Below are 24365 nucleotides of genomic sequence, written 5' to 3'. Positions count from 1 at the left end.
TGGCTTCTTTGTGTGTTTATGGGCCACCTGTGTGACCTGGGCAAGCCGGTTATCCTGTCTGAACCTCATCTGCAAAATGGAGATGAGAATACCTCCCTGTGGGGTGTTTTGGGGGGGCCGGTTAGAGCTAATGCACGTCAGATACCAAGCATTACATCAACAATAGAAAAATCCTCCCAGGACCCAGTGACAAATCTCTCTCAATCAACTTCCTTCCAGATGATGCCTCTCGAGTGAAGCTGTCGAATGTAGATGATGACCCGTGCTCAGACTACATCAATGCCAGCTACATCCCTGTAAGTGAACCATAAAGCCATAGCGCCTGGGATAAAGCTTTGACAGGTGGCGACCCCGCAGACACCATTCCTCCCACATGCTCCCACTGTTTCAGGTGTGGACGCGTACTGATTTTAGAAGACCGTGTCTGATTGCCATAAAGCCCAGGGTGCGCAATTCTGTCACAGCTAGGGCCCATTTTCACAACGGCTGGAGTGACACGGGATTATAAGGAGCCCAGGAAGCACAGCGAAAGGTGGTTTTCTCTCTGCAGCCCTTAGCCAAGATGAGAGCTCCCTCAGGAAGCTCAATTCACTGCTCACGCTGCCTAGCGAGGGGGAGCTGATTCGACGTCATTTGTATTTTTGAAACCCAAAGACACAGCTCAAAGGTTGTGTCAAACCTTTGGGCTCAGATTCTGGCTAGCGTCCTGCCAGCCTCCCACAGCGCACTACAGTGGAAAAGGCTGCAAGATCAGACAGCTCCAGCTTTGACTCCCCTCTCTACCCCTTGCTGACTCGTGGGCAAGTTAGGTCACCTGTTGGGGGCTCTTGTTTTCTTTTCCAAAAAATGAGGATGGTAATATTTACCTCAAATAGCCATTCATTCACTCAGGAAACCCTATCTAGTTAAGTAGTAACTAGGCGGTCAGAGAAGTCTCAGCAGAGTCGGGCATCAGGAAATGACAAGGTGACGCCATGGGAAACAGGCTAGAGAGACATTGCCTTCTCCAGCACTAACACACATCTGCACCACGTGCGGTCTTGTCCAAATGCAGATTCTGACTCAGTGGGGCTGGGGGGACCCGGGATTCTGCCTGTCTCACAAGCTCCCAGGTCATCCCCCTGCTGCGGGTCTGAGGACCTTTCTCTGGGGAGCAAGAGGCTAGGGTTGCCAGGGGAGCTTCTGGGAGGAGACAACCAGCCGGCAGGGCGGACAGGGTGGATGACAAAGGACGGCTCAGCAGAGCAGGCACCATGCTGAGACGTGGAGGATAAAGAGGGACTGGCCAGATGAGACGCAGGGTTTGGGTGGGCAGGCGCGGGGGTGGCAGAGGTGACACAATGCAGGGGCCCTGAGGAGAGGCAAGGAGAGAAGGAACTTCAGCTTGGAGCTGCGAGTAACTCTGTCTTGCCGGAGTGCAGAGTAAGTGGGCGGAAATATCCTAGCTCCCGGGAGTTGTGGGTCAGATTAAATAAGACCTGTGGAAAGTCCTGACCCACGACGTGTTATATGGTAGATGCTCGATAACCCGTGGTTTCCCTTCCCTGAAGTTTCCCTTGTATCACATCTCTTACCAGCACTCTAATGTCAGTTATCCAAGATGACTAAAACTCTTCTGCACTGAATAGGGGAAGAGCCTGAGGAAGTCAGTCCCTCACACACACACCATCAAGAGTCTACACACACACACACACACACACACACACACCCCAAGAGTGAAGCATTCTCTAGATTATTGCCCGAGTCCTCCATTGCCATTTAGAATAGACCCAGCCTAATAAATGGGAAGTTGGCTCTTAACAATAGTTCAGTGTTCTGGCCTTTTCCTTCCCGCTCCCAAGCCTTGACACTTGTGTTAGTATCTTTTTCTCAAGTCAGGGATCTGGCAAAGACCTATAGATCATCTAATCTACAGAGATAACCCTCTGTTTATCGTTCAGACGAGGCCCATTGTTTTTGACTCTCCGTATTATAAATTCATCACAGGGCAACAACTTCAGAAGAGAATACATTGCTACTCAGGGACCTCTTCCTGGCACCAAGGATGACTTCTGGAAAATGGCATGGGAACAGAATGTTCACAACATTGTCATGGTGACCCAGTGTGTGGAGAAGGGCCGAGTGAGTAAACAGTCTTCCTGACTTCCGAATGTTGCTTAGTGCCGCCACCAGAATGGAATCCTACCCCACCATCAAGAGTTAAACCCCACAAAAGCCAAGGAGGGATCATGTGAGAACATTGCTAGTGAATTAAGCCACTCAGTTATGAAAGGCTCACATGGGCGATGCCCACTTCTGATTCTGGGCCTGAAGTTTCAGTCTGAGGTGTTTCCAGGGGAAGACTGGGACCATCAGAAGTGCTTGTGACGCAGAAAGCGTAAGTGGCCCCTTGTCTGTTCCGGCCTTCGGTGTATAGCTGGCCAGAGGCATGGCTCTGTCCCTTCTTGTAGGAGACAGGAAGCGGGCTCTAGACTGCGTCTGCAGACCCAAAGTGAAATAGTTCTCTGGCCAAATCAAGCAAACCTCTTACACTGCACTTACAATCCTGTACTTCGTATGGTTATTTGAAGGATTAAAAAAGAGGTATATAAAATGCCCAGTATCAGTGGTCAGTAAGTACATGGTCATAATTCTCTCTCCTGGCTTCCTACATGGAAATTGGAGCTCAGCTAAATGTTCTGACTTTTCAGGGACCCCGTGGCACATGGCACTTGGTCCAGGTTAGGACAGTGATATCAAACATAAACAGGGGCCAGGAAGACATGGCCTCCCTCTGCCCAGCTAAGAAAGAACCACTGGAACATACGGGTTATGAGGAGTGGAACTGAGATGCTAAGGACATCAACAAAAAGCGCAGGCGCAGCAGCAGTGTGCCTATGAGGGAGGGGACGCCGAAGGGCAGGGCTCCGCTCCCCGAACAGCGGCAGGCTGGCTTGGCCCTGAGCACGTCGATGCAGAGCCGATGGGCTAATGCTCCAGCAGCTGACCCTAGATTCCAGCTCGGGAAGACATTTCAAGAAGGAAACATCCAGGTTCGCAGGGGAGTCACGTTTCCAGACTCACGTCTTTTTCCTCTGTCTTCCTTTAGGTGAAGTGTGACCATTACTGGCCAGCAGACCAAGATTCCCTCTACTACGGGGACCTCATCCTGCAGATGCTCTCAGAGTCTGTGCTGCCCGAGTGGACCATCCGGGAATTTAGGATATGCAGCGTATGTTTGGCTGTTTGACGGCACTAAACACCCCAGCTTGGAGAGATGCAGGACGCCCATGACTCCCCCTTCTTGCTGCCTCCCCCCCTGTAGTTTCGGCTCCCAGGACCTGCTGCATGGTCACAGTGGTCACACTTGAAGCTTTGCCTTGGCTCCTTCCCTTTATCATCCTCTCTGCTCTTACAGGAGGAACAGCTCGACACACACAGGCTCATCCGCCACTTTCACTACACAGTGTGGCCAGACCACGGGGTCCCAGAGACCACCCAGTCCCTGATCCAGTTTGTGAGAACCGTCAGGGACTACATCAGCAGGAGCCCCGGCGCCGGGCCCACCGTGGTGCATTGCAGGTACTGGACGGCGAGGAGCCAATAACATGGGCGGCCTGCGGGGGGGTCTGTCTACGCCAACCAGCCTGCCTAGGGATATGATCATGCTGTCTTCTCTCTTCTTCACTTTCTCCACCTTCCGCCGCTCTCTCACCCTCACTCTCCAGCCCTCTCTGTCTCCCTCTTGCTCTTTTTGCTACTGTACAAAAGGCAAAGTCCCTACGTGACTCCCCATCCAAGTTCCCAGAAACCCCACTCTCGCGCTCTCCGAGAACCTGCATGTTCTCGACTCTTGCCATTCTTACTCCTTGGAGTGGCCTAACCTCTCTCCTCCACCCATGTAAACCCTAAGGCTCCTTCTGGATCCCTGCTCCAGACCTCCCTCCTGGTCCAGTAGCACTTGCCATGCGTAGCCACCAATTTTGCTTCTCTCTTGACTTCTCTTTGCTTTAGACTGCATGTTCATAAAATCAGCCTAACAAGCAATCCCTCTCTCTTCCTCTCTGGGGAGCCTGGTGTTTAGCTAATTAGTGTTTGCAGCAACACTTTGATAGCCCTAGCCAAATGGCATTAAGAAATAAAGAGCAGAGAATTGCTCCAGTAAGAGAAATGTCAGATGCCCTCATTTTCTCCCAATCAGCCCAGCACCCTAGGAGCCCAGCTTTTCTATGTCATTGGAACCCTGATGCTTTTAATAGGAATGTGAGGCAGTCAAGAGTGCTTTCTGAAGAATGGCCGGCGTTTCGCCCGTACCACTGGAGAACAGTTTCTTTTATCTTATAAATCTGTGCATCACAAATCCCCAGGCTATACAGTCACCTTGGGGAGCAATTTAGCCACCCCTGGTGATGCTGAAGGTGTTCACACACTAGGATCCAGCAGTTCTGCTTCTAGACCTCAATCCTAGAGAAATCCCCACTCTTGTGCACAAGGAGGCTCACTGCAACAGTCTTTCAAAGAGAATAACTAAAAATGATCTCATTATTGGGGCACCTGGGTGGCTTGATCGGTTAAGCGTCCAACTCTTGGTTTCCGCTGGGGTCCCGATCTCGGGGCATGAGATCGAGCCCTGCATCGGCTCTGTGCTTAATTTGGAGCCTGCTTGAGATTCTCTTTCTCTCTCTGCCCCTCCCCTTGCTCCCTCTCTCTCAAATAAGTAAATCTTTTTAAAAAAATGATCTCCTGTCTATCAGTAGAGAATAGATCAGCAAGGGATGGATTGGCGGTGGTGTAGGAACTCTGAGGACAAGCTAAAAGAAAGTGGATCTGCACGTAACAACATGGATAAATCTCAAAACACTATATTGAGTAAAAAAAAAAGTCAGCAAAAGGATATATAAAACATGTAACCGGGCGCCTGGGTGGCTCAGATGGTTAAGCGTCTGCCTTCGGCTCAGGTCATGATCTCAGGGTCCTGGGATCTAGTCCCGCATCGGGCTCCCTGCTCCTTGGGAGCCTGCTTCTCCCTCTGCCTTTCTCTCTCGCTCTCATGAATAAAAAAATAAATAAATAAATAAAAATAAAAAAAATAAAAAAAAATCATGTTACCATTTTAATAAATTGTTTATGGCTTTACATGTATGCAGGAAAAGTATACAATATGCATGGAAATGACACACACTAGGTGCAGAGCACCACTTACCCTGGCGGGTTGGGGGAGGTGGAGGAAGGAAGGAGAAAGAGATGAAAAGGTGGGACTTTTCTTTGAGAGAGCTCATTGAGAGAAAGAAGGATTCCTTTATTCTCCCATAACTTGGAAGGGAAAAGAAGGACGGTCCTGGAGTCTCGGGATGCAGTCCTGAAAGGCCAATTTAATCAAAGTCTTCCCTCGCTCTCTCTCCTAGTGCCGGTGTGGGTAGGACTGGAACCTTTATTGCATTGGACCGAATCCTCCAGCAATTAGACTCCAAAGACTCCGTGGACATTTACGGAGCCGTGAATGACCTAAGACTTCACAGGGTTCACATGGTCCAGACTGAGGTAAGAGTTACAGGCTGAAGGACACTGGCCACCCTCCCTGCCTCTCTCCCCCCAGATGTCCCAGGCTTTCATCTGACAAGGGCAAATAACTATGACTCATTAAGAAGAGGAAGAGAACTGAATATAGACATTCTGTAGGACTTGTTATTTTAAAACAAATTTCAGTGACCTTGAGGTGCCTGGTGTACCCTTACCTCTAATGAGCTGGTTGCCCATCTCCTTTATGTGGGTAGCAAGCAAGATGGATTTTTTTTTTAAATCAATGCGTGGTCCATATGGGGGAAGGGCCACGCCCGTCCATCTTGAAGATCATTTTAAGATAGGCTTGTGAGTGAGCACATTACAGTCTCTTCTCTCCCCCAGCCCACCCTAGCTGCACACCCATCTCTGGAGACCCCAGGCAAGTACACACTGGTCCCAAAGGATAAATGCTTCATTTGTCCTGTCCTCTGACATTTGCGGGGCATTTGTAAACATGTTATTTCATTAAATTCATAAAAAACCAAAGAAGAGAGTTATCATTTTCCATTTCCAGGCTACAAAACTGAGGTGCAGAGGCTAAAGGCCTTTGTACAGCTATGAAGTGGCCAAGCTGGGGCTTGAACCTGTTCGAGAGAATCCCAAGCCCTTAGCCCCACAGCCTCAGGGTCAGATCTGTGCCCCCACATAGGCCAAGCCTGTTACTCCCCCACATAGTTGCCTTACAAGACTCAAGTTCTCTTACTCTTGTGTTTCCCAAGTAACTCTGCAAAGTCCTCTATGCATTTAAAAAAAAAATTCCCACAGTCAAAAAGATGAAAAGCCCTACCCGCTGCCATATCCTCTTACTGTTACAGTACGCAGTAAAACTGGGGAGGTGGTATGCTCCACAAAACAGGGACATCCTGCAGCAAAGGCTCCCCGTGAGCTTTGCTGAACCCACTATTCCCCAAACCACTTTGACTGCTGGATTCTTTTCTTGTGCAGCCCATATTAATATCCTGCAGATCTCATATTCTCTAACACATCTGGAAAAATACTAGCACCATGCCTTCCTGTAGGCAGTGGTCACACCTCGGACCCTCTGTCACTGCCATTGTCCTGGGCTGGGAGTACTTTCAATATAACAATTACTACACTATACTTTTTAATATTTTACTATGGAATTTTTTTAAATACATAGAACTAGGAAAAATAGTATAGTGAATTTCCATGCACCTAAACTCCAGCTTCTACAATTATCAGTAATCTGTGTTCTTTTTCCATCTATATCCCACATATACTATTCCCCTACCCCATGACCTTATTGGAAAATTTTAAAGCAAATCCTACTTATCAAACCATTTAATCCTTAAATGCTGTATATGCAGAAATTTTATAGATAAGGACTCTTTACAGATTGTGACCAGAATACCATTATCACACCTAACAATTTTAACCATAATCCCTTAATATCATCTCACATCCAGGCAGTGTTTAAATACCCCTAATTATTTCAAGATTACTTTTTACACTTAGTTTCCATAGAATCCAAACAAAGTCCACACCCTGCATTTCGTCAAAGTCTCTTTCAAATCTATAATAACGCTCCCTTGTTTTCCAAGCTATTTGTTAAAGACACCAGTTCATTTTTTCCATAGATTTTCCCATATCCTGGATTTGACTGCTTTTTCGTGGTGTTAATATATTCCTCTACTTCCTATAATTTTTGTCAGTAGGTCATTAGATCTAGAGGTTCCATTAAACTCAGATTTCTTTTTATCACCACAATGATGTACGGGTGGTGCTAAGTACTTCCTGTTGCATCACATCAGGAGGCACTTCCTGTCTGTGTCTCTTTTATGCTGATGAAATTGACACTGACCATCCACTGTAACATTTCCCAGTAGCCTTTCCCTTAAACAGTTTCCCCAACTGTGGACCTGAAGACGGCTGTCTAGCTCGGTCATTTCATGAAGGGTTGCACAGTTATATCCCATTGTATCATAATTTTTATCCTTCATCTTTCTCCAGAAGACTGCCAGTTCCAAAAGATTAGGAATTTGTTTTCCTTCTCTCAATCTGCACATTCTTTTTTTTTACCTGTTAAATGAATGAACAAATATCCTATAATTATGTTGCTAAAAAGTCAGGATCGGTGTTTCATTATTTATTGTCATATTTATAAACTCAAATCATATTTAATTTGTAATTTGGGGTTGGGGAGATTATCACATTGTAAGTGGTCTTGAGGAATGTGTGTGCGTGTGTGCGTGTGTGTGTGTGTGTGTGTGTGTGTTATTGTTGGGGACTTCTTGGGTCATGTGTCACTTGCATCCATCTGCCCAGAGCTCTGGAGATGCACTGAGGCAAAGAGCAGGCACTCTTATCATAAATATCACTGGCAGACTTCCGGGGCAGGGCTATCACAGTGTGCCATAGCCCTTCCTCCTTCTTGGGTATATCTCCTTCTTCCCACTGTTCCCTCCTCCTTCTCCTCCTAACCTCTGAGGATTCTATGCTCTTGTTCCTGAGTTTGCCATTTTAACGTTTGAGTTCCCCAAGGTTCTGCCCTCAAGGTGCTGCTCTTCCTTCATTCTTTGTCATGTCCCATGGCTTGAAGAACCATGTACATGCTCCTGTTTCCCAAATCTCATTCTCCTTTTCCAGCAATGACCTAAGTACCTGCCTACCAAACAATTCCACCTGGAAGCCTTACGGTCATCTCAAACTCAAAAAAATTCAAAGCTGAACTCATTATCTGTCTTTAAGCAAACAATAACAATGAAAGCACCCCTCCCCTTCTTGCTCCTTCCAGTTTCAGGTAATGGGGTTGCCATCATCTTGCCCTCCATCTGTTGGCCCGAGCTAGGATTCTGACTTCTCTTCCCATGGTTCCCACATTTAAGCAGTCATGGAGTCCTGTCCGTTGCACCCACCATCTTTCTCTTCCTTCTAGTCCCCCACCGAACCGCCACTGGCCTCGCTCGGCTGTTAGCCCTCACTGGGGCCTTCTGTGGGAACCTCTTAGTGTGTCCCCTGCCCCCAGCCTCTGCCCTAACAACTCTTTGTCTCACAGCCACCAACACAGTGCTTTTGCTGCCTGTGTCAGCTACCTGCATAAAAACCTTGGCAAGCTCTCCATTGTGTTAAAATGAAGTTTAAACTCTCATCCTTGCTGTAAACAAGCCTCTTCATAACCAGGCCCCCAACTTACTTCTCCATATCATAACATCTCTTGCGCATTGTTTTAGGGTCTGCCAAAATTAAGGAAGATTTCCCTCCCGAGGTCAAAATCAATTTTGATTCTTTTGATTATAATGAAATAAATATTATGGTAAGAGATGTTTCGTCTCTCCATTTTTTTTTTACTCTTATCAAATGAAATCCCAGACAGTATTCAGATACCATCTGTCCTGGGTTTTTTGTTTTTTTGGTTTTTTTATTTTATTATGTTATGTTAATCACCATACATTACATCATTAGTTTTTGATGTAGTGTTCCATGATACATTGTTTGCGTATAACACCCAGTGCTCCATTCAGTACGTGCCCTCTTTAATACCCATCACCAGGCTAACCCATCCCCCCATCCACCTCCCCTCTAGAACCCTCAGTTTGTTTCTCAGAGTCCATAGTCTCTCATGGTTCGTCTCCCCCTCCAATTTCCCCCCCTTCATTTTTCCCTTCCTACTATCTTCTTTTTTTTTTTCAACATATAATGTATTATTTGTTTCAGAAGTACAGGTCTGTGATTCAACAGTCTTACACAATTCACAGTGCTCACCATAGCACATACCCTCCCCAAAGTCTGTCTCCCAGCCACCCCATCCCTCCCACCCTCCACCACTCCAGCAACCCTCAGTTTGTCCTGTTTTAACTCCTTGCCCACAGTGGGCTTCTTCTGGTCTCGGAAGCCCTGGCCCCAGCCCAGGTATGACTTGCTTGGTGCTGGGAGTGAGTGCAGAGAGGTGTGATCCACCACTGAGCCAAAGGAAGCAAAGAAGGAAAGACATTCAGACCCTGTGTATCCCATTTCTGGGTCCATGGGGATAGTCAACTTTAATTTTATTCCACCTTATTTGGGATATAAAGAGTCTTCACAAATTTTAATAAATATATCCAAGAACAAGGATTTCTAAACAAAGAGACAGCAGACACGGGATTTTCAAACATGTCCCTCTTTCCTTTAGCCTGCCTTAGGGGAAATTGGCAGCCTGACTCCCAGGGACACACTCAGATGAAGCAGTAAGATGTTAAAGAACAAGAGTTGACAGTCACAGTCTGTTCATCTCTTCTGCTTCCCGCAGGAGGAAACAGTGGGATGTGGTAGGAATAAGCTTCTCGGTGCCTACTTGGGAGATTGTCTTTGGGGTTTCCCATGGCCCATGCACCCTACATTTTACCTATGCTGGACGGCTTACAGTTTCCAGAATAGATGTGCACATTCATGTTATTTACATCACTTGGAATGTCCCACTTCTTGGCTCAAATTTTTACCTTTCTCCCTAGATTGATACTTGTCTCCCCCAGAAGTGAACCTGATGATTTCTTCTTATATATGAAGCTTTATATACAATTCTATCTTATATTTATCACCTTGTAGTTATTTGTTCACATATCTGCCCCTCTGCTAAACTGTGAACTCAGGGACCATGAAAAGCTAGAAGTGTAATTCTATAAATACTATCTAGTACTACAACTTCTGGGGAAATTGAATGGAATTGAGGTTTCACAAGTCAGCTAGACAGAGCAAAAAATTATCTTTTATAATCCAAGGTTCATATATTAGACTCTATTTTTCATTAAGAATAAAGTGGGAAGCACATTAACTGTCTGAAGGTTTAGTGTAATTATTTTCAAAAGGACATTCTACTGGGAGAAGAAGAATTTATATTTAAGGCTAGTCAAATTAATGAATATTAACTGGCTTCAAAGCCCATTGTGGATCATTGTTGAAGAATTTATTAATAAGGCATAGTGTAGATGTAATAGAATTCATTCATAGTTGAACTTTAAGGTCCCAAAGTAATTTAATATCCCAGTACAGTTGCAAATATGAATCATGCTTGGGATGGAAGGAAACAGGAAATGTCTGTCTATAATTTGGTAGATTGTGTTCAAGATGGCAAAAAGAAACTGTCTATACTAACAACCATTTTCAGGACATTACCCTCCTTGAATTTTCAAGACCAAGGTGGCATAAAACACTCATAACACTCAGAAAAGTGTAGAATAGTTAATATTAAAGCACGCTTCACTTATGATTGATTTATTTCTTTGAAATGTCCTCATCTAATGACTATACCGGACCTACATTATGAAGTCCCTTTGGTAGATGACTAGGCTAGCTTCCCATCAGGAGCAATGCTTAGTGTCAACCCATGAAAATAAATACTGTTCCACTTCTAAAGTTTGTTGGTGAGGGAAGATCTTATAGTCTCACTTTGTATCTCAAACCTTTAAAACACTTTAAGATAACACATTGATCACCTTAAACATGGGGTCCAAGAATGGTTTTCAGTATCCATCTAATTGACAGCAACACAGAGTCTCATACCCTTAGTGGTCAAAGGATGTTATTTCTAGAAGAGACCTCAGATGTTTTCTAGATCTTTGCCGAGAAGCCTTGTGACTCAGTTTAGGCCAGCTGGAGGCAGACGAAGAGCCCAGTGTCTCTTGTGTGCTGTTGTGCTTCCTTCCCTGGGCTCTGAGCAGTTGCTATGTCACTAAGGGAGCTCAAGGCCAAGCAGTGAAGTTATGTGGACATTCTTTCCCTTACTAGACAGCTCTGTTGGTAGTAAGGAAGGAAGCCTTTGTCTAAACCTCTGTTGTCAAGTGAAGGTTTTTGTGTGTTTTTATGGTCACCAAAACATTGACTCTTCTTTGTTTCTATTTCAAAAGTAGTTAGTTCCCAGAGAGTTGACAGAGGTGAGTCTGTTCTCACTATGTAACCCTCTGTAGTTCTCTGTCATCAGCCAGCCTCTTTGAGATTCTCCCTTGGGCCAGTCTCAGATGCTGAGAGAACCAAGAGAGAGAAGACACTGACCTTGCCCTCAAAGAACTGACAGTCCAGTGGGATCTATTATATACACCTTCTTTTTTTCACTATCCTCCCAAAAGAAAGGAACCAAAGCAGCAGAGTATGCAGTGAAATGATTTTCTCATTCAATAATGCAATGAAATTAGGATTCATCTGAGAAAACTGGTATAATGAAAAGAACATGAATATGAACCCTAGGATCAAATGCTAGGGTTCCATTTCTTGGTTATGTAAGAAGTTACTTAACTTCTCTGAGTCTTCATTCCTATGGATGGTTATACCTACTTCATAAGATTGTCAAAATAATCAAATGAGATAATTTATGTAAAACGCATCATACAGTGTTTGGTATTCAGTCGTCTATTTAATAAATATTTGTGGAGGACCAACTATGTGCCAGACATAATTCTAGGTACTCATGGAATATACTCTACAAATACGCATGCACATAAAAAATAATAAATAAACACCACCTCTCTCCTCATTACCATTAATCTCTTCTTAGTGCTAGTAGAAAGTACTCTTCTATGTACTAGAGACCGTTCATGAAATGATCGAGAAATTTGCTAACCATATAGAATCCCACCACTCTTGAAGCTTTGTGAGTGTGTCTCCTCTTTCTTATGCTTAAGAATTTGCCTTCCTCTGACATGTTTTCTGCTTTTTCATAGTGTCAGTATGTATACCTACATCAGTGCGTAAGAGATGTCCTCAGAGCAAGGAAGCTACGGAGTGAGCAAGAAAACCCCCTGTTTCCAATCTATGAAAATGTGAATCCAGAGTATCACAGAGGTAGGAACTTACTCCATTGACTTATAAATTCATTTATCAAGATATGATGCATCTGGAAACCAATAATAACCTAAAGTTCTTCCCAAGCGCACCAGCCCTTTCTTCTTCCGCCCAAAGGCCCTTAGAGATTGACAATGGGGAGGAGAGGCAGAGTGGGGAGGGAGCACCACAGCTGAGCACCAACTGCACATGGAAGCTCTTCCTATCTGGCTGGGGATGCCCTCTCTTCAGGATTCTGCTTAACATTTCTTTTCTAAGGCTCTTTGCTGGGGAAGATGCTTTGAACTCACAACTGGGGATTCAGATTGTAAAATCCCTTTGGAAGGGGCGCCTGGGTGGCTTAGTCGTTAAGCGTTTGCCTTTGGCTCAGGTCATGATCCCAGGGTCCTGGGATCAAGCCCCGCATCGGGCTCCCTGCTCCACGGGAAGCCTGCTTCTCCCTCTCCCACTCCCCCTGCTTGTGTTCCCTCTCTCGCTGTGTCTCTCTCTGTCAAATAAATAAATAAAATCTTTAAAAAAAAAAAAATTCCTTTGGAGAAGAATTTGGCCATATGCATCGAAGTCCTCACTGTGTCCTTGTCTTATCACCTAAGTACTGAAAAAGCTTTATTCATGACGATTTTTATAGCTAAAAGTTGAAGTGAAAAAAAACCCAAATGTTTAACAGTGGAGGACTAAGTACACTATGGTGCATTCATTTAATAGAATACAATGCAGTCATTAAAAATGCTATTTTTGATGATTATATGACATGGATATTCTTATAAATATGTTGAGTTAAAAAAAAGCCGCCCCAATGGCTCAGTCGGTTAAGTGTCCAGCTCTTGGTTTTGGCTCAAGTCGTGATCCTGGGGGAGGAGATCGAGCCCTGCATCGGGCTCTATGCTCAGCACAGAGTCTGCTTGAGATTCTCTCTCCCTCTCCCGCTGCCCCTCCTGCTTGTACTCTCTCTCTTTTTCTCTCTAAAAAATAAATCTTTTATAAAAAAAAAAGATTTTCCCTCTCCCTCTGCCCCTCCCCCATCTCTCTCTCTGTCTCTCTCTCAATTTCTAACAACAACAAAAAAAGTAGAATGTAAAACAAACAAAAACAACACATGGGGGGAGAAAAGACTAGAAAGAAATAAACCACAGTAGTAAAGTTCTCAGAGCAGTAAAATAATATATGATTTTTCTTCTGTTTTATGTACTACATTTTCTAGAACAAGCATATAACATTTTTTTTAATAAAAATTTTAGTAAAATGAATGTATAAACTTTCAAAGTCACTGCTTTGATCAGACAATAATTATTTGACAAGTAAAGGGTCTTCATGCCTTTTCCCACTCTAAACCATCATTTAGACTAATTTATCACAAAGGCTAACTGCAAATTTGAAGTTACACTGTATTAGTTATCTATTACTGCCTAACAAATTACCCTAAAACTTAGCGGTTTAGCTCAGCATTTATTATCTCACAGTTTCTATAGATCAGGTATGTGGGAGGAGTGTAGCTGGGTGGTGTTGGCCCAGGGTCACTCATGATGCTATAGTCAAGATGTTGGCCAGGGCTGCAGTCATCTGAAGGCTTGACTGGGGCTGGGAGGTCCACTTCAAGAAGGCACACTCACACGGCTGTTGGTTTAGGTCTCAGTTCCTTGCCACAGGGACCCATGTCCATCTATAAGTCAGATCATTCTCAAAACATTATTTCAGTTATTTTATCTCCATTTCTAACTGATCCTCGATTTTCTTTATTTCTCTGCACCTCTGTATCTGCCCACCGAGCCAGTATGTTACATAATTAATAATCTGTGAAGCACATATACATGAGAGAGCTTCCATTTAAAGGGGTCTTTGTCAATCGATAATTCTCTTGTATTATAAATAATTACCCCCTAATGTATCTGTATAGTAAATTAAGGTTTTTGCATGTCACATTCTTTAAGAAGCTCCAGGATGGTGGGAGCTCTGGGGGATCTGGGAGGTTTCTTTGTCTTGTTATGACTTGTGTGAGAGTATTTTTTTTTTTTTTTTGAGTCATCTTGGGTGCTCCTGAAAGAGCCATCTTTTATGGTTTGGTTAGCTTCAAGTTTCTAAAAGTTAGGATTCAGGTCCTAGCTCTGGAGCTAACTAGCATTACCAAGCTGTGTAACCCTAAGTGAGTTACTCTGCCTCTCTGGGCCCGTGGGCTCATCCATATAATCAGAGAGGATGGACTAGAATTACTAGTCCCTTCCAATTCTAGTGATCTGTGGTTCTCAATGGAACGACATGGACCCCACAGCAATGGTCTCATCCTAAACCATATTGAACCTTAGTCATTTCTGCTAGTCATATCCATTTGTAATCTTCATAAATGGAACAAACAGCTATGAGACATCCTGCTCCATCTCTAACCACAATGTCCTTCCTTTCAGACCCGGGCTATTCAAGGCATTGAGAATGTATCTGAAGATCTCTCGGATAAAAACTATTCACTGTGTGATTTAAAAACAAAACAAAACAAAACAAAAAAATTTGCTTCTTGCCCTACAGAGGTGCCAACTATTTCTGTTGATACTATGTATAATTTATTAATCTGGAGAATTTTAAAGAATTTATGTAATTTAAAGGTAACAGATATTATTGTACATAGTTGTATTTTGTAGTTTCTTCTGTAAATATGTATTTTTTCATAATGTTTAATATTAAGCTTTATATAATACTATTTTTCCACACTAAAGTGTTCATGTATTGTTCTACATAAACTAATTCAACCTGTATGACAGGACTACTGGGAAAATGTAGATGGAAGGGGTTGCAGGGACAATCCCATGGGCCATGGTTTTGACCTGCTTTGATATTCACTGGTCAGGATAAAGGCAGGGCTGGGGAAAGCACGTAATACAGCTGGCTTTCCTGCATTGCTCTTCTAGGAACCTAGGGATCCAAAGATGATCCAAATGCTATTTGGACAAACATAATAGTCAAAAAAGGATTGGGGGAAAGGGGTTAGGCAGCCCCAAAGCTGAAATAGGTGGTTATCCCTAAACTAGTTTATCTCTCCCCTTTCTCCTGCCAGAGGTTCAAGCCAAAGTGGTCGGTTCAGGGACCATGTAACTTGCAGAGAAGTCCAGGCTTCAGGGTTGAGGATTCTGATAGAGAACAATCCAAACAGAAGTGATGAATTTCTTATATCAAGAAGAATGCCCCCTGTACCCCTGAGTGGAAACAAAATTGACATGCAAAGTGCCATCCAGAGTGACTAGAGATTATGTCACTGCAGTCGCAGTGTGGGGGCATGCCCACCCATACTGGATTGAGTGTGTGGCTTGATGCACACACACTCATCTTTGTCTTATTTCTAGTGGGCTGCATTCCTGGAAAGGTCAAAATTATGTCACTCATCTTGGGTTTTCCCATTAAAAGAAGATTGTTGTGGCAGATTATATTTCTGATCAAAGGACTTGGTATTAACATCTTTATAGAAATGTCCACAAACATCAGATATAGTACATTTAAAAAAAACAAAACAAAACTCAGTCGTGCTTAATATAGAAATTCCCAAAAGACTTTTTTAGTAAATCACTGAGGTCAAAATATCAGTAGTCACCTGAAGGTGCATTTGACATAAAAGCCACCGAGTTTATCTTCAGTATTTGTGCCTATTTTGACTGTAACAAATTTCCGTGGGTTAGAAAGTGGGCATTGCCCTCCTCAAGTTCCAGTTCTGAGGGTCTTCCTGGGGACAATTTGAAAGTTATCTGTATGAAATCTTCATGGCTACTTGAGAAAGGAGCCAGGATGTTCGCCTTTTTCTCACTTACAAATCTCTCCACGATAAACCTAAGAATTAGAGACAGACGTCATTGACCTTACAGCTTCAACTGCAGAAAGAATACATTTCTTTTTAAAGTATGTATTTTTGCTACATACAATAAAATCCCATAAGTGATATAATGCATGTAAATGAAAATCATTAAATATATCCAAAATAGTTATCTGTGGTTATGTAAATTTCCACACACACCAGAAAAATTTCCAGGGCTACTTGAAGTTTATAAAAACAGGGGAAAACTTTCTAAGAATAAATGTGAAGAGTAATAAAAGGATTCCAAGTTTTCACAGTCTCATTGTGCTCAATGCCCTTGTGAAATAGCAGTGATAGGCTCTGCTTCTGTTTCAGGGAACTAGGTGGATCTTCTAGAAATGAAAAGGAACAATATATACATAAGGGTGGCAGATGTACCAGCAGGAAGAAAATAGAGGTCAGAGATTTATGAGATGTGGCGTCTAGTAGGAATAACTTTCCCTGCATTGAAAAGAAAAAGCAAGGGAAAAACAACAGATTTTTAAACTAACGTTGCTTGGCACAAAGCACATTACCACATGGAAAGAGAAATTTGTTTTTGGCCTTTCATTCATTCAGAAAAGTTTTACTAATTGCCTGTAACCGGCTAAGCACTGTCCTAGAAGCGACATGTTTCTACTCAATAAAGAAAATGCATCACGATAATAAAGGTAGGGTGGTTGTTACTATTGCCAATTAAGCTTGAAAGAGAGCCTCGGGGAGCCAGTGAAAGAAGCAAGCAGCCCAGGGTGGTGGCCGCCTTCCGCACAGCATGCTGCCAGACGCTGATGCTGCTTTCCTAGCAAACCACTGGACGTAGAAGAGAAAGCAATTCATTGCACCAACCAGGAATTAAAACTGTAAAAAACCTACACATCTGTAACAGTAAATAATGTTCACGGACCCTGGTGTATCTGGGGTGGCATCACGGTTATGGAAATGGACACGACGAGGGAAACTGTGTATCTTCTTTCAGGCTAATCCAGGAGATGTTTATTCCTACCCTCCACCTGTCTAATTTTAAATCTCCTTAGCAACAAATATTTCACTATCTTCCCTCTGGCCGCCACCAAAGACTAAATACATTATCTAGTTGATCTGTTTATTAAATTTAGGAGAGGGAGAAAGTTTCCTTGACATTCAGCTCAATTGGATGTATTTTAATTTAATCCCATCATGTGTATGTCTTGGTAAACACTCCATTTCCTGTCATGGTGGGCATCCTGTTTGCATCTGTGCACTCCACTTTAATCATCCAGCCTTCAAAGTGCTTTTGAGCCATCAAATCTTGGGAGAGTCCCATCTTGAATCTTAATCATTATTTATCCAAGTTCTTTATAATTAACTCCTTTAATCTCTACTCATTAAATCGATTTCGTATTATCATCCTGTTGCTCTCTGGATAGCAGCCAGGTTTTCAGCTCTTGAATCAGATTTTTCAAAGACTCATCTCCCTGCCTGGGCCTGCACGTATTTGTCCTAAGTAATTCACCATCCCTTAACACTTCTGAGTCCCTCTTTTTCACTACTTCTTCCCTTCTCCTTTTTTTGAACATGTTGGCTTTCCCAGTCGAATGTGATTTTATTTTCTGTTCATCTTATCTCTTTAAACCCCCTGGCATTTCATAGTCTTTTCAGGCTCCACATTATAGAAGAGATGACCAGGGCTTCACTTTTAAATACTAAAATGGTCATGGCACACAGACATGTTGGGGACAGTTTTATTTGGAAGGGTCTTTAATTAATTTTGTTATTACCTCTTGGAGGAGAGCCCGAAGTGACATGGGAAAATAATATGAAACCACCAAGCAGATGTCCAGCAATACAAAAATAGACCTCACATGCTATACTTCACACTCTGATTCTCTTGCCTTAGTGTCTCAGGATCCAGCTTCTTATATTAAACACTCTCCTTACTTTTTTACAAGAAAATCATTGGCCATATACTAAATTCCCAATTACTTAGCTTTCTGAGTCTTGGAGGTTGGAATCCGGAAGTCATAAACTGGCCAGATCTGTGTGACAGCAAACTGAGAGGACTTGAGCCCCAACCCTGGGAGGCTCTAGAGTTTTAATTCAGCCACCACATGAGCCACGCCAAACTTGACCTGGTAGTGAAAAGCAATAGAAAACAGCTGCTTGTTTGAGGTGGTAGTTCAAGGACTTTCCAGGTTACATGAGGACATAAAAGTAATTCACCAACCAAGACAGAGTGGCAAGAAGGAATGGCTGATCCTCCCCCAGGTAGGTGGCTGTGAGCAGCCCTCAACCCTACGTCATTCCTAAAGAGTCGGAGTGGAAAGGCCATTATCAGTCCAAATGCCCTGTTAAGCTTCTGAATATTTTTAACCAGAGATTTCAAATCATATCAAGTATTCAAAAAAGTTTCGTATCAGAGGAAAATCTGTAAATCATGACTGCAGAAAGCAAGTGAAATGATACAACTAAAAGGGGAAATATCTGAAAAAGGGCATCTAACCAGGCGTCATCAGGAAGAGAAAATGGCATCCTTTTTGTGTGTCCAGACTGTTCTTTGAAAATGTCATATTTCTATTAGGACTTATTATCCTTTGGGGGGTGGGGCTCTCTTTGATTTCATCAGCTGGATGATTTAGCCGATTAAGCAATTGAATTAATTCATTTAGTTTTGTGAATTGGCCAGGTGTTTGACTAAACTGAGGAAGCTTGGAATTCAAGCACACTACCTTAGATTCTTGTAGTGGATGATGCCTTTGAAAGTGGCCATTTTAGGTAAAATACAGGGTAACATTTGATACAGCCACGGTAATAGCAAAAATCTGTTCTGTTCTAAAAATGTTTCTAGCAATGGAAATATTTCTGACTAAAAGAATACTCTTGACTTGTAGGGAGGCTCCCTAGGAATAAATGTATGCAACAAAAATAAGGCATTTTATTTTTTGTAAAGGTTGTCTATATAGATACATTCATGAAATAAGGAAATTGTTAGTGAATGCTCTTAAAAATAGAGGCTTATGTAATGGAAGTCAAGAAATCTATTAACAGGTTTACCAAAGATTATTTTTTTAGCCAATATGCCAATGTACATGATCTTACATGTTACCAAAATAAGTTGCTCAACACCGTGAATAACGTCAGACGAATGTAATGTGCCCCTTCTAGAATCACCACAAAAAATGTTGGTTATGGCTGTCTTCTGCCTTAAATCATTTCTTTTAGGAAAGACCATCTTCACAGCAGCAGGCTTTTGGTTATGTTCGAGATGTTGTGTTTCAACAGCTGAGTGAGTAGCTAAGCATCCCAACAAAAAGGAGCCTATTCATTTGTGGCTTTAGGGGTTTGTAGTACAGCGGGTACCCCATGCAAGCTGGTGGCGGGGGGCGGGGGCAGTCTGCAGTGGCCTGCGTGAAAGTTCCTACTCTCAGCCACACTGACAACCGGGTGTACCAGTGTTCTCGTCTGGAGAGCCCTTAATCTCTGGTCTTCCACGTGGGACTCATCAGGCTTGTGCATTCTACAAAGCCAAGGATCAAGTCTTCAATCTCATCTCTATTGCCACCTTGTAGAAATTATTTCACAGCTCATATACGTTCAGCATACGCGCCTTGAGTAGAAACTGCTGCTGGCCCCAATACTTTGGATGTTAGGTAGGCAGTGTCTAATAACACTGCCGTCCACGGAGGGGCATCTGGCTACTCCTTGAGTTATGTGCAGCTTAAATAAACACGGTAAATAAATCCAGCAACTGAACATACTATGTTCTATAATAGAGCACTTTTATGTTTTTAGTATCATGTATTCTTTCTCTGCAACTCTGGTTATTTAAAATGGCAGTAGATGATTTTATTTTTTCATACTATTGTACCTCCTCACAATATTGTGTTTCTAACCTACTCTATTCAAACAAAGAACCTCATTAGTCTTCCTATTTAAATTATGTATTTGCTTAATATATTTGCACATTTGTAACTGTGGTCAAAAAAATCTATCTAGTATCTCATACACCTTCCCGCTAGTACAGGAATAAAATTGCTCTTTGTTGAAGCAAAGTGTCCTGTCTTCTCTTCACCTGGTTCTCATTTGTCAATTTCTGCCATCCTCCTGCTCAGGAGAAAGGTCAGATGTGACTGCTTTTAAATGAGAAAAACCTTCCAGGCCATTATCAGAAGAACATGGTTGTCTTAACCTTCACTCTTGCGAGTGCTGAGCTGGTTACCTAGGTTATCATGTACATTATAATGGACTCTCTAGTTGACTGTCGCCAATGGAATTCTTGTTTGCGGTTCTGCAGTTCGTTAGTAGCCCAGATGTGAGCTGTTTCCACCGCTGTCAGTGTATTCTCGGAGGCGGGGCCCCACCTCGGTCACCGCGAGCCCGGCCGAAGCACTTCACACATTAGCCGGCGCTCTGACATTTGGTAAAGGGCTGCTGTGCCGATTTCCAGAATTATTATTTTGCCCTTTGCCTTTTCATATTTCAGTTGAAAGATCAGTGTCCTTCACAACTCCAGTATTTCATTCTTCTATGACTTATTCACAGAAACCTCTATTTTTTAAAAATGGGCAAGAGTAGATTTACATATAAAACCATTCACTCAAACTACGCTAAAACAGTCTCTGGATTGAAATGATCACGTCAACAAGACAACTTGACTTATGAGGCTGGACTTTTTTTTTCCAAAGTAGCTGTTTGTTTGATAGAATTTACTCTTAAAGAATTTGAACTGGGGCGCCTGGGTGGCTCAATAAGTTAAGTGTCTACCTTTGGCTCAGGTCATGATCTCAGGGTCCTGGGATCAAGCCCCGCATTGGGCTCCCTGCTCAGTGAGGAGTCTGCTTCTCCCTCTGCCTCTCCCCTGCCCCCGCTCATGCTCTTTCTCTCTCTCTCAAATAAATAAAATCTTAAAAAAAAAAAAAAAAGAATTTGAACTAGGGGCTCCTGGGTGGCTCAGTCAGTTAAACATGCAACTCTTGATTTCGGCTCAGGTCATGATCTCAAGGTTATGAGATTGGGCCCCACATGGGGTTCTCGCTCAGCGTGGTCTGCTTGAGATTCTCTCTCTCCCTCTCCTTCTGCCCCTCCCCCCACATGCACGCATGCATAGGCACACACACTCACTCACTCTCTCTCAAATAAATAAATAGAATCTTAAAAAAAAAATTGAACTAATCACTTAGCAATTTTGTTGTTATGTCTTCCACCATCATAAAATGTTAGAGATATAAGAGCCACCTTAGGGATGGACAATGAAAGAAACCAAGAGCCAAATTTAGAAGTGATACAGCAAAATAGGACAGTGCTAGAATAAAAGCTTGTCTTCCTCCTACTCTCAGGGGAGGACCCGACCCATCTACATGTAAATACATATGAAGAGGAAATCTGCTCAGGAGCCAGTGGATATAGCAGCCATCTCCAACACTGAGACAGACTCCTCAATGGAACTTTCAATATATTGTGTAATTATTCCTCCTATTTTTACATCTCATATGTCTGAAGACATCCATTTGTTAGACCAATCTCAGACTATATTTTAGAGTCGTGCCTTAGCAAAGCCATTACAATCTTAAAGCTGAAATATTGAATAGAAAAAGAGAAAATATGATTTCCCAACATAATACTATTATAAAACATTATTAAAGCTAATTAAATCAAACCACCTAAAACCAGAAGAGGTTCTACAGCTAGATTTTGAAAGAATTTGCAAGGTTTTGATGTTGGCAATAAAAGAGGCATTCACAATAGAAGGGTAAAAATTAACCAGTAAAATTCAAGTTTGAGTAATAGAAAAAACCATGCAGGGATGGTTCTGTATAGGAGGAAACATTCACCTATTTACCAAAGGAGGTAACCAATCCCAAAGGCCATGCTATCTCCCCAACCCAGTATCTCCAAAGGAAAATTGTACTATTAATTAGAAAATTGTTGATCTGAGTAAAGCTTGCCCCCTTTTCTCAGGGATTTACTACAATGATGCAAGAACCTTTGTGTAAATTATCTTAAATTATTTTTCTTTTTGCTCTGAGTTCTTGGCCCCAGGAAGAAATTTGGCATCCATTTTAGTCTTTAAGGAAGAACTAGCAATGAAATATGTTTCCTGTCTCTGCTACCAAGCTGCAAGCCATTGGTGGCCAAGAAGGTTCTGTGTCTTAGGGCTTGCCAAAGAGCTAAGGTAAAAAACAACAATAACAAAAACCAAAAACAAAAAGCTGACAGTATGACTATAAAAACAAAGAGCATTCACTCTGGAAAACAGTACGGAGGTTCCTCAAAAAGTTAACAATAGAGCAACCCTAAGATCCAGCAACTGTACTACTAGGTATTTACCCGAAAGATACAAATGCAGTGATCCAAAGGGGCACCTGCACCCCAATGTTTATAGCAGCAATGTCCACAATAGCTAACTATGAAAAGAGCCCAGATGTCCAAAATTCTACTTAGCTAAATACTAATACAAAAGCTAGTTTAGAGGGAGTTGTGGGGGTGAGTGAAATGGGAGGAGGAGAATCAATAGGTCTGAACTTCTAGTCATAAAATAAATAAATCATGGGAATGTGATGAACAGCATGACTATAGTTAGTAATACTGTATTACATATTATGTAACTTTATATGGTGATGGGGCAAACTACACATATTGTGGTGATCACTCTGCAACCTTTACACATATCAGATCATTTTGTTGTACACCAGAAACTAATATAATGTTATATGTCAATTATACCTCAGTCAAGAAAAAAGGAGATATCCATCTCTTATTTTAACCTTTGAACAGGAGTTGTATGAAATTAAACTAAGTGATTTGAGATTTTGAAGTTTTAGGAGAAAATTTATTTTAAATAAATTTATGTGATATCAAAAAAAAAAAAAAGAGCCCAGATACCCATCAACAGATGAATGGATAAAGATGTGGTGTACACACACACACACACACACACACACACACACACACACACTGGAATATTATGCAGCCATCAGAAAAATGAAGTCTTGCCATTTGCAATGATGTGGATGGAACTAGAGGGTATTGTGCTGAACAAAATAAGTCAATCAGAGAAAGACAATCATCATATGACTTCACTCATGTGTGGAATTTAAGAAAAAAAACAGAGGAGCATGGGGAAGGGAAAACTAAAACAAGGCAAAATCAGAGAGGGAGACAAATCATAAGAGACTCTTAACCATAGGAAACAAACTGAGGGTTGCTGGAGGGGAGGTGGGTGGGGGGATGGGGGTCACTGGGTGACAGATATTAAGGAGGTCACATGATGTAATGGGTGTTATATACAACTGATGAATCACTGACCTCTACTTCTGAAACTAATAATACACTATATGTTAGTTAATTGAATTTAAATTAAAATAAAAATAAAAACAGAAGGCATTAAAAGTAGAAAATTTCAGAAGCCAGGGAACATTCCCAAGTCTAAACTCAACAAAAAATACCATTTGTAAGACATATAAATTAAATTTTTAAGCCATATTTTATTCCTAAAGAACTTTCCAATGACCCCTGGCCCAGTCTTCCCCCAAGCAGATGCTCCTTTCCCACTTATGTCAGATGTTTAGGGAAGAAAACAACTGTCTTCCTGCAAAGAATAACACATTAGCAATAAATAAAGGCAAACAGGACAGAGGAGAAATAAAATGAATGATCTGCTTTGGTGGAAGACTGTGGGCAGAAGGCAACAAGGGAATAAAATGAGAGGTGAGAGAATCTGAAGGGGCTATTGAGAGTCTCAGACCCTTTGCAGTAGCAGAGGATTTCCTAATTTAACCTAAGAGAAAGACATTCCAAGTCGTATTTAAAGTGCTACAAAAGGAGACATGTTTAATCTCTAGGATGGTCACTCAAAGTTGTGACATTAAGGTTATTATCTTACTGAATTCCTTCACCTGCCATATACTGTAGATTAGTCAATGTTCCCACTTGATAGATAAAGAAGTAGAGGCACAGAGAAGACCAAGATATTGCTCAAAATTAAGCAGCATAGGAACAATCACTAATGCATATCATGTAGTAACGCTATGCTGAACGCTATATACATATACATATAAATATATATATAAATATATATATATATATTTCAACTCTTCACACACCCTAGCTCCTAGACTTATATTGGAAACAAGGAATCTGAAGTTCAAAGAGATAAAGTAATTTGCCCAAGTCCGCACAGTGCCAACGCTCAGTTTCCAGTTTGAAACCTTCTGACTTCAAAATGTGACCTCTCAATCTCTGTGCCAGCATATGTCAAAGTTTGGTA

The 24365-nt window shown here is 42.2% G+C and overlaps 1 protein-coding gene across 2 annotated transcripts in view; it reads left to right on the top strand.

The window, feature by feature from the left end:
* Positions 1–16396, top strand: part of PTPRB (protein tyrosine phosphatase receptor type B) — a 110543-nt gene extending 94147 nt beyond the window's left edge. For both annotated transcript variants that reach the window (XM_031027040.2, XM_006732342.3), the window contains 7 exons: positions 220–296; positions 1987–2121; positions 3089–3211; positions 3398–3561; positions 5385–5520; positions 12192–12312; positions 14712–16396. In XM_031027040.2, coding sequence (XP_030882900.2) covers positions 220–296; positions 1987–2121; positions 3089–3211; positions 3398–3561; positions 5385–5520; positions 12192–12312; positions 14712–14734 — 779 coding nt within the window. In that variant the 3' untranslated portion in view covers positions 14735–16396. The remainder of the gene's footprint in view (positions 1–219; positions 297–1986; positions 2122–3088; positions 3212–3397; positions 3562–5384; positions 5521–12191; positions 12313–14711) is intronic.
* Positions 16397–24365: the final 7969 nt, after the last annotated feature.

This window comes from Leptonychotes weddellii, chromosome 5 (assembly GCF_054177405.1).
Source record: "Leptonychotes weddellii isolate Sample4059 chromosome 5, ASM5417740v2, whole genome shotgun sequence".
Lineage (NCBI taxonomy): Eukaryota > Metazoa > Chordata > Mammalia > Carnivora > Phocidae > Leptonychotes > Leptonychotes weddellii.
Note: the sequence above shows the minus strand (reverse complement) of the source record. Positions and strands in the feature narration are given on the sequence as shown.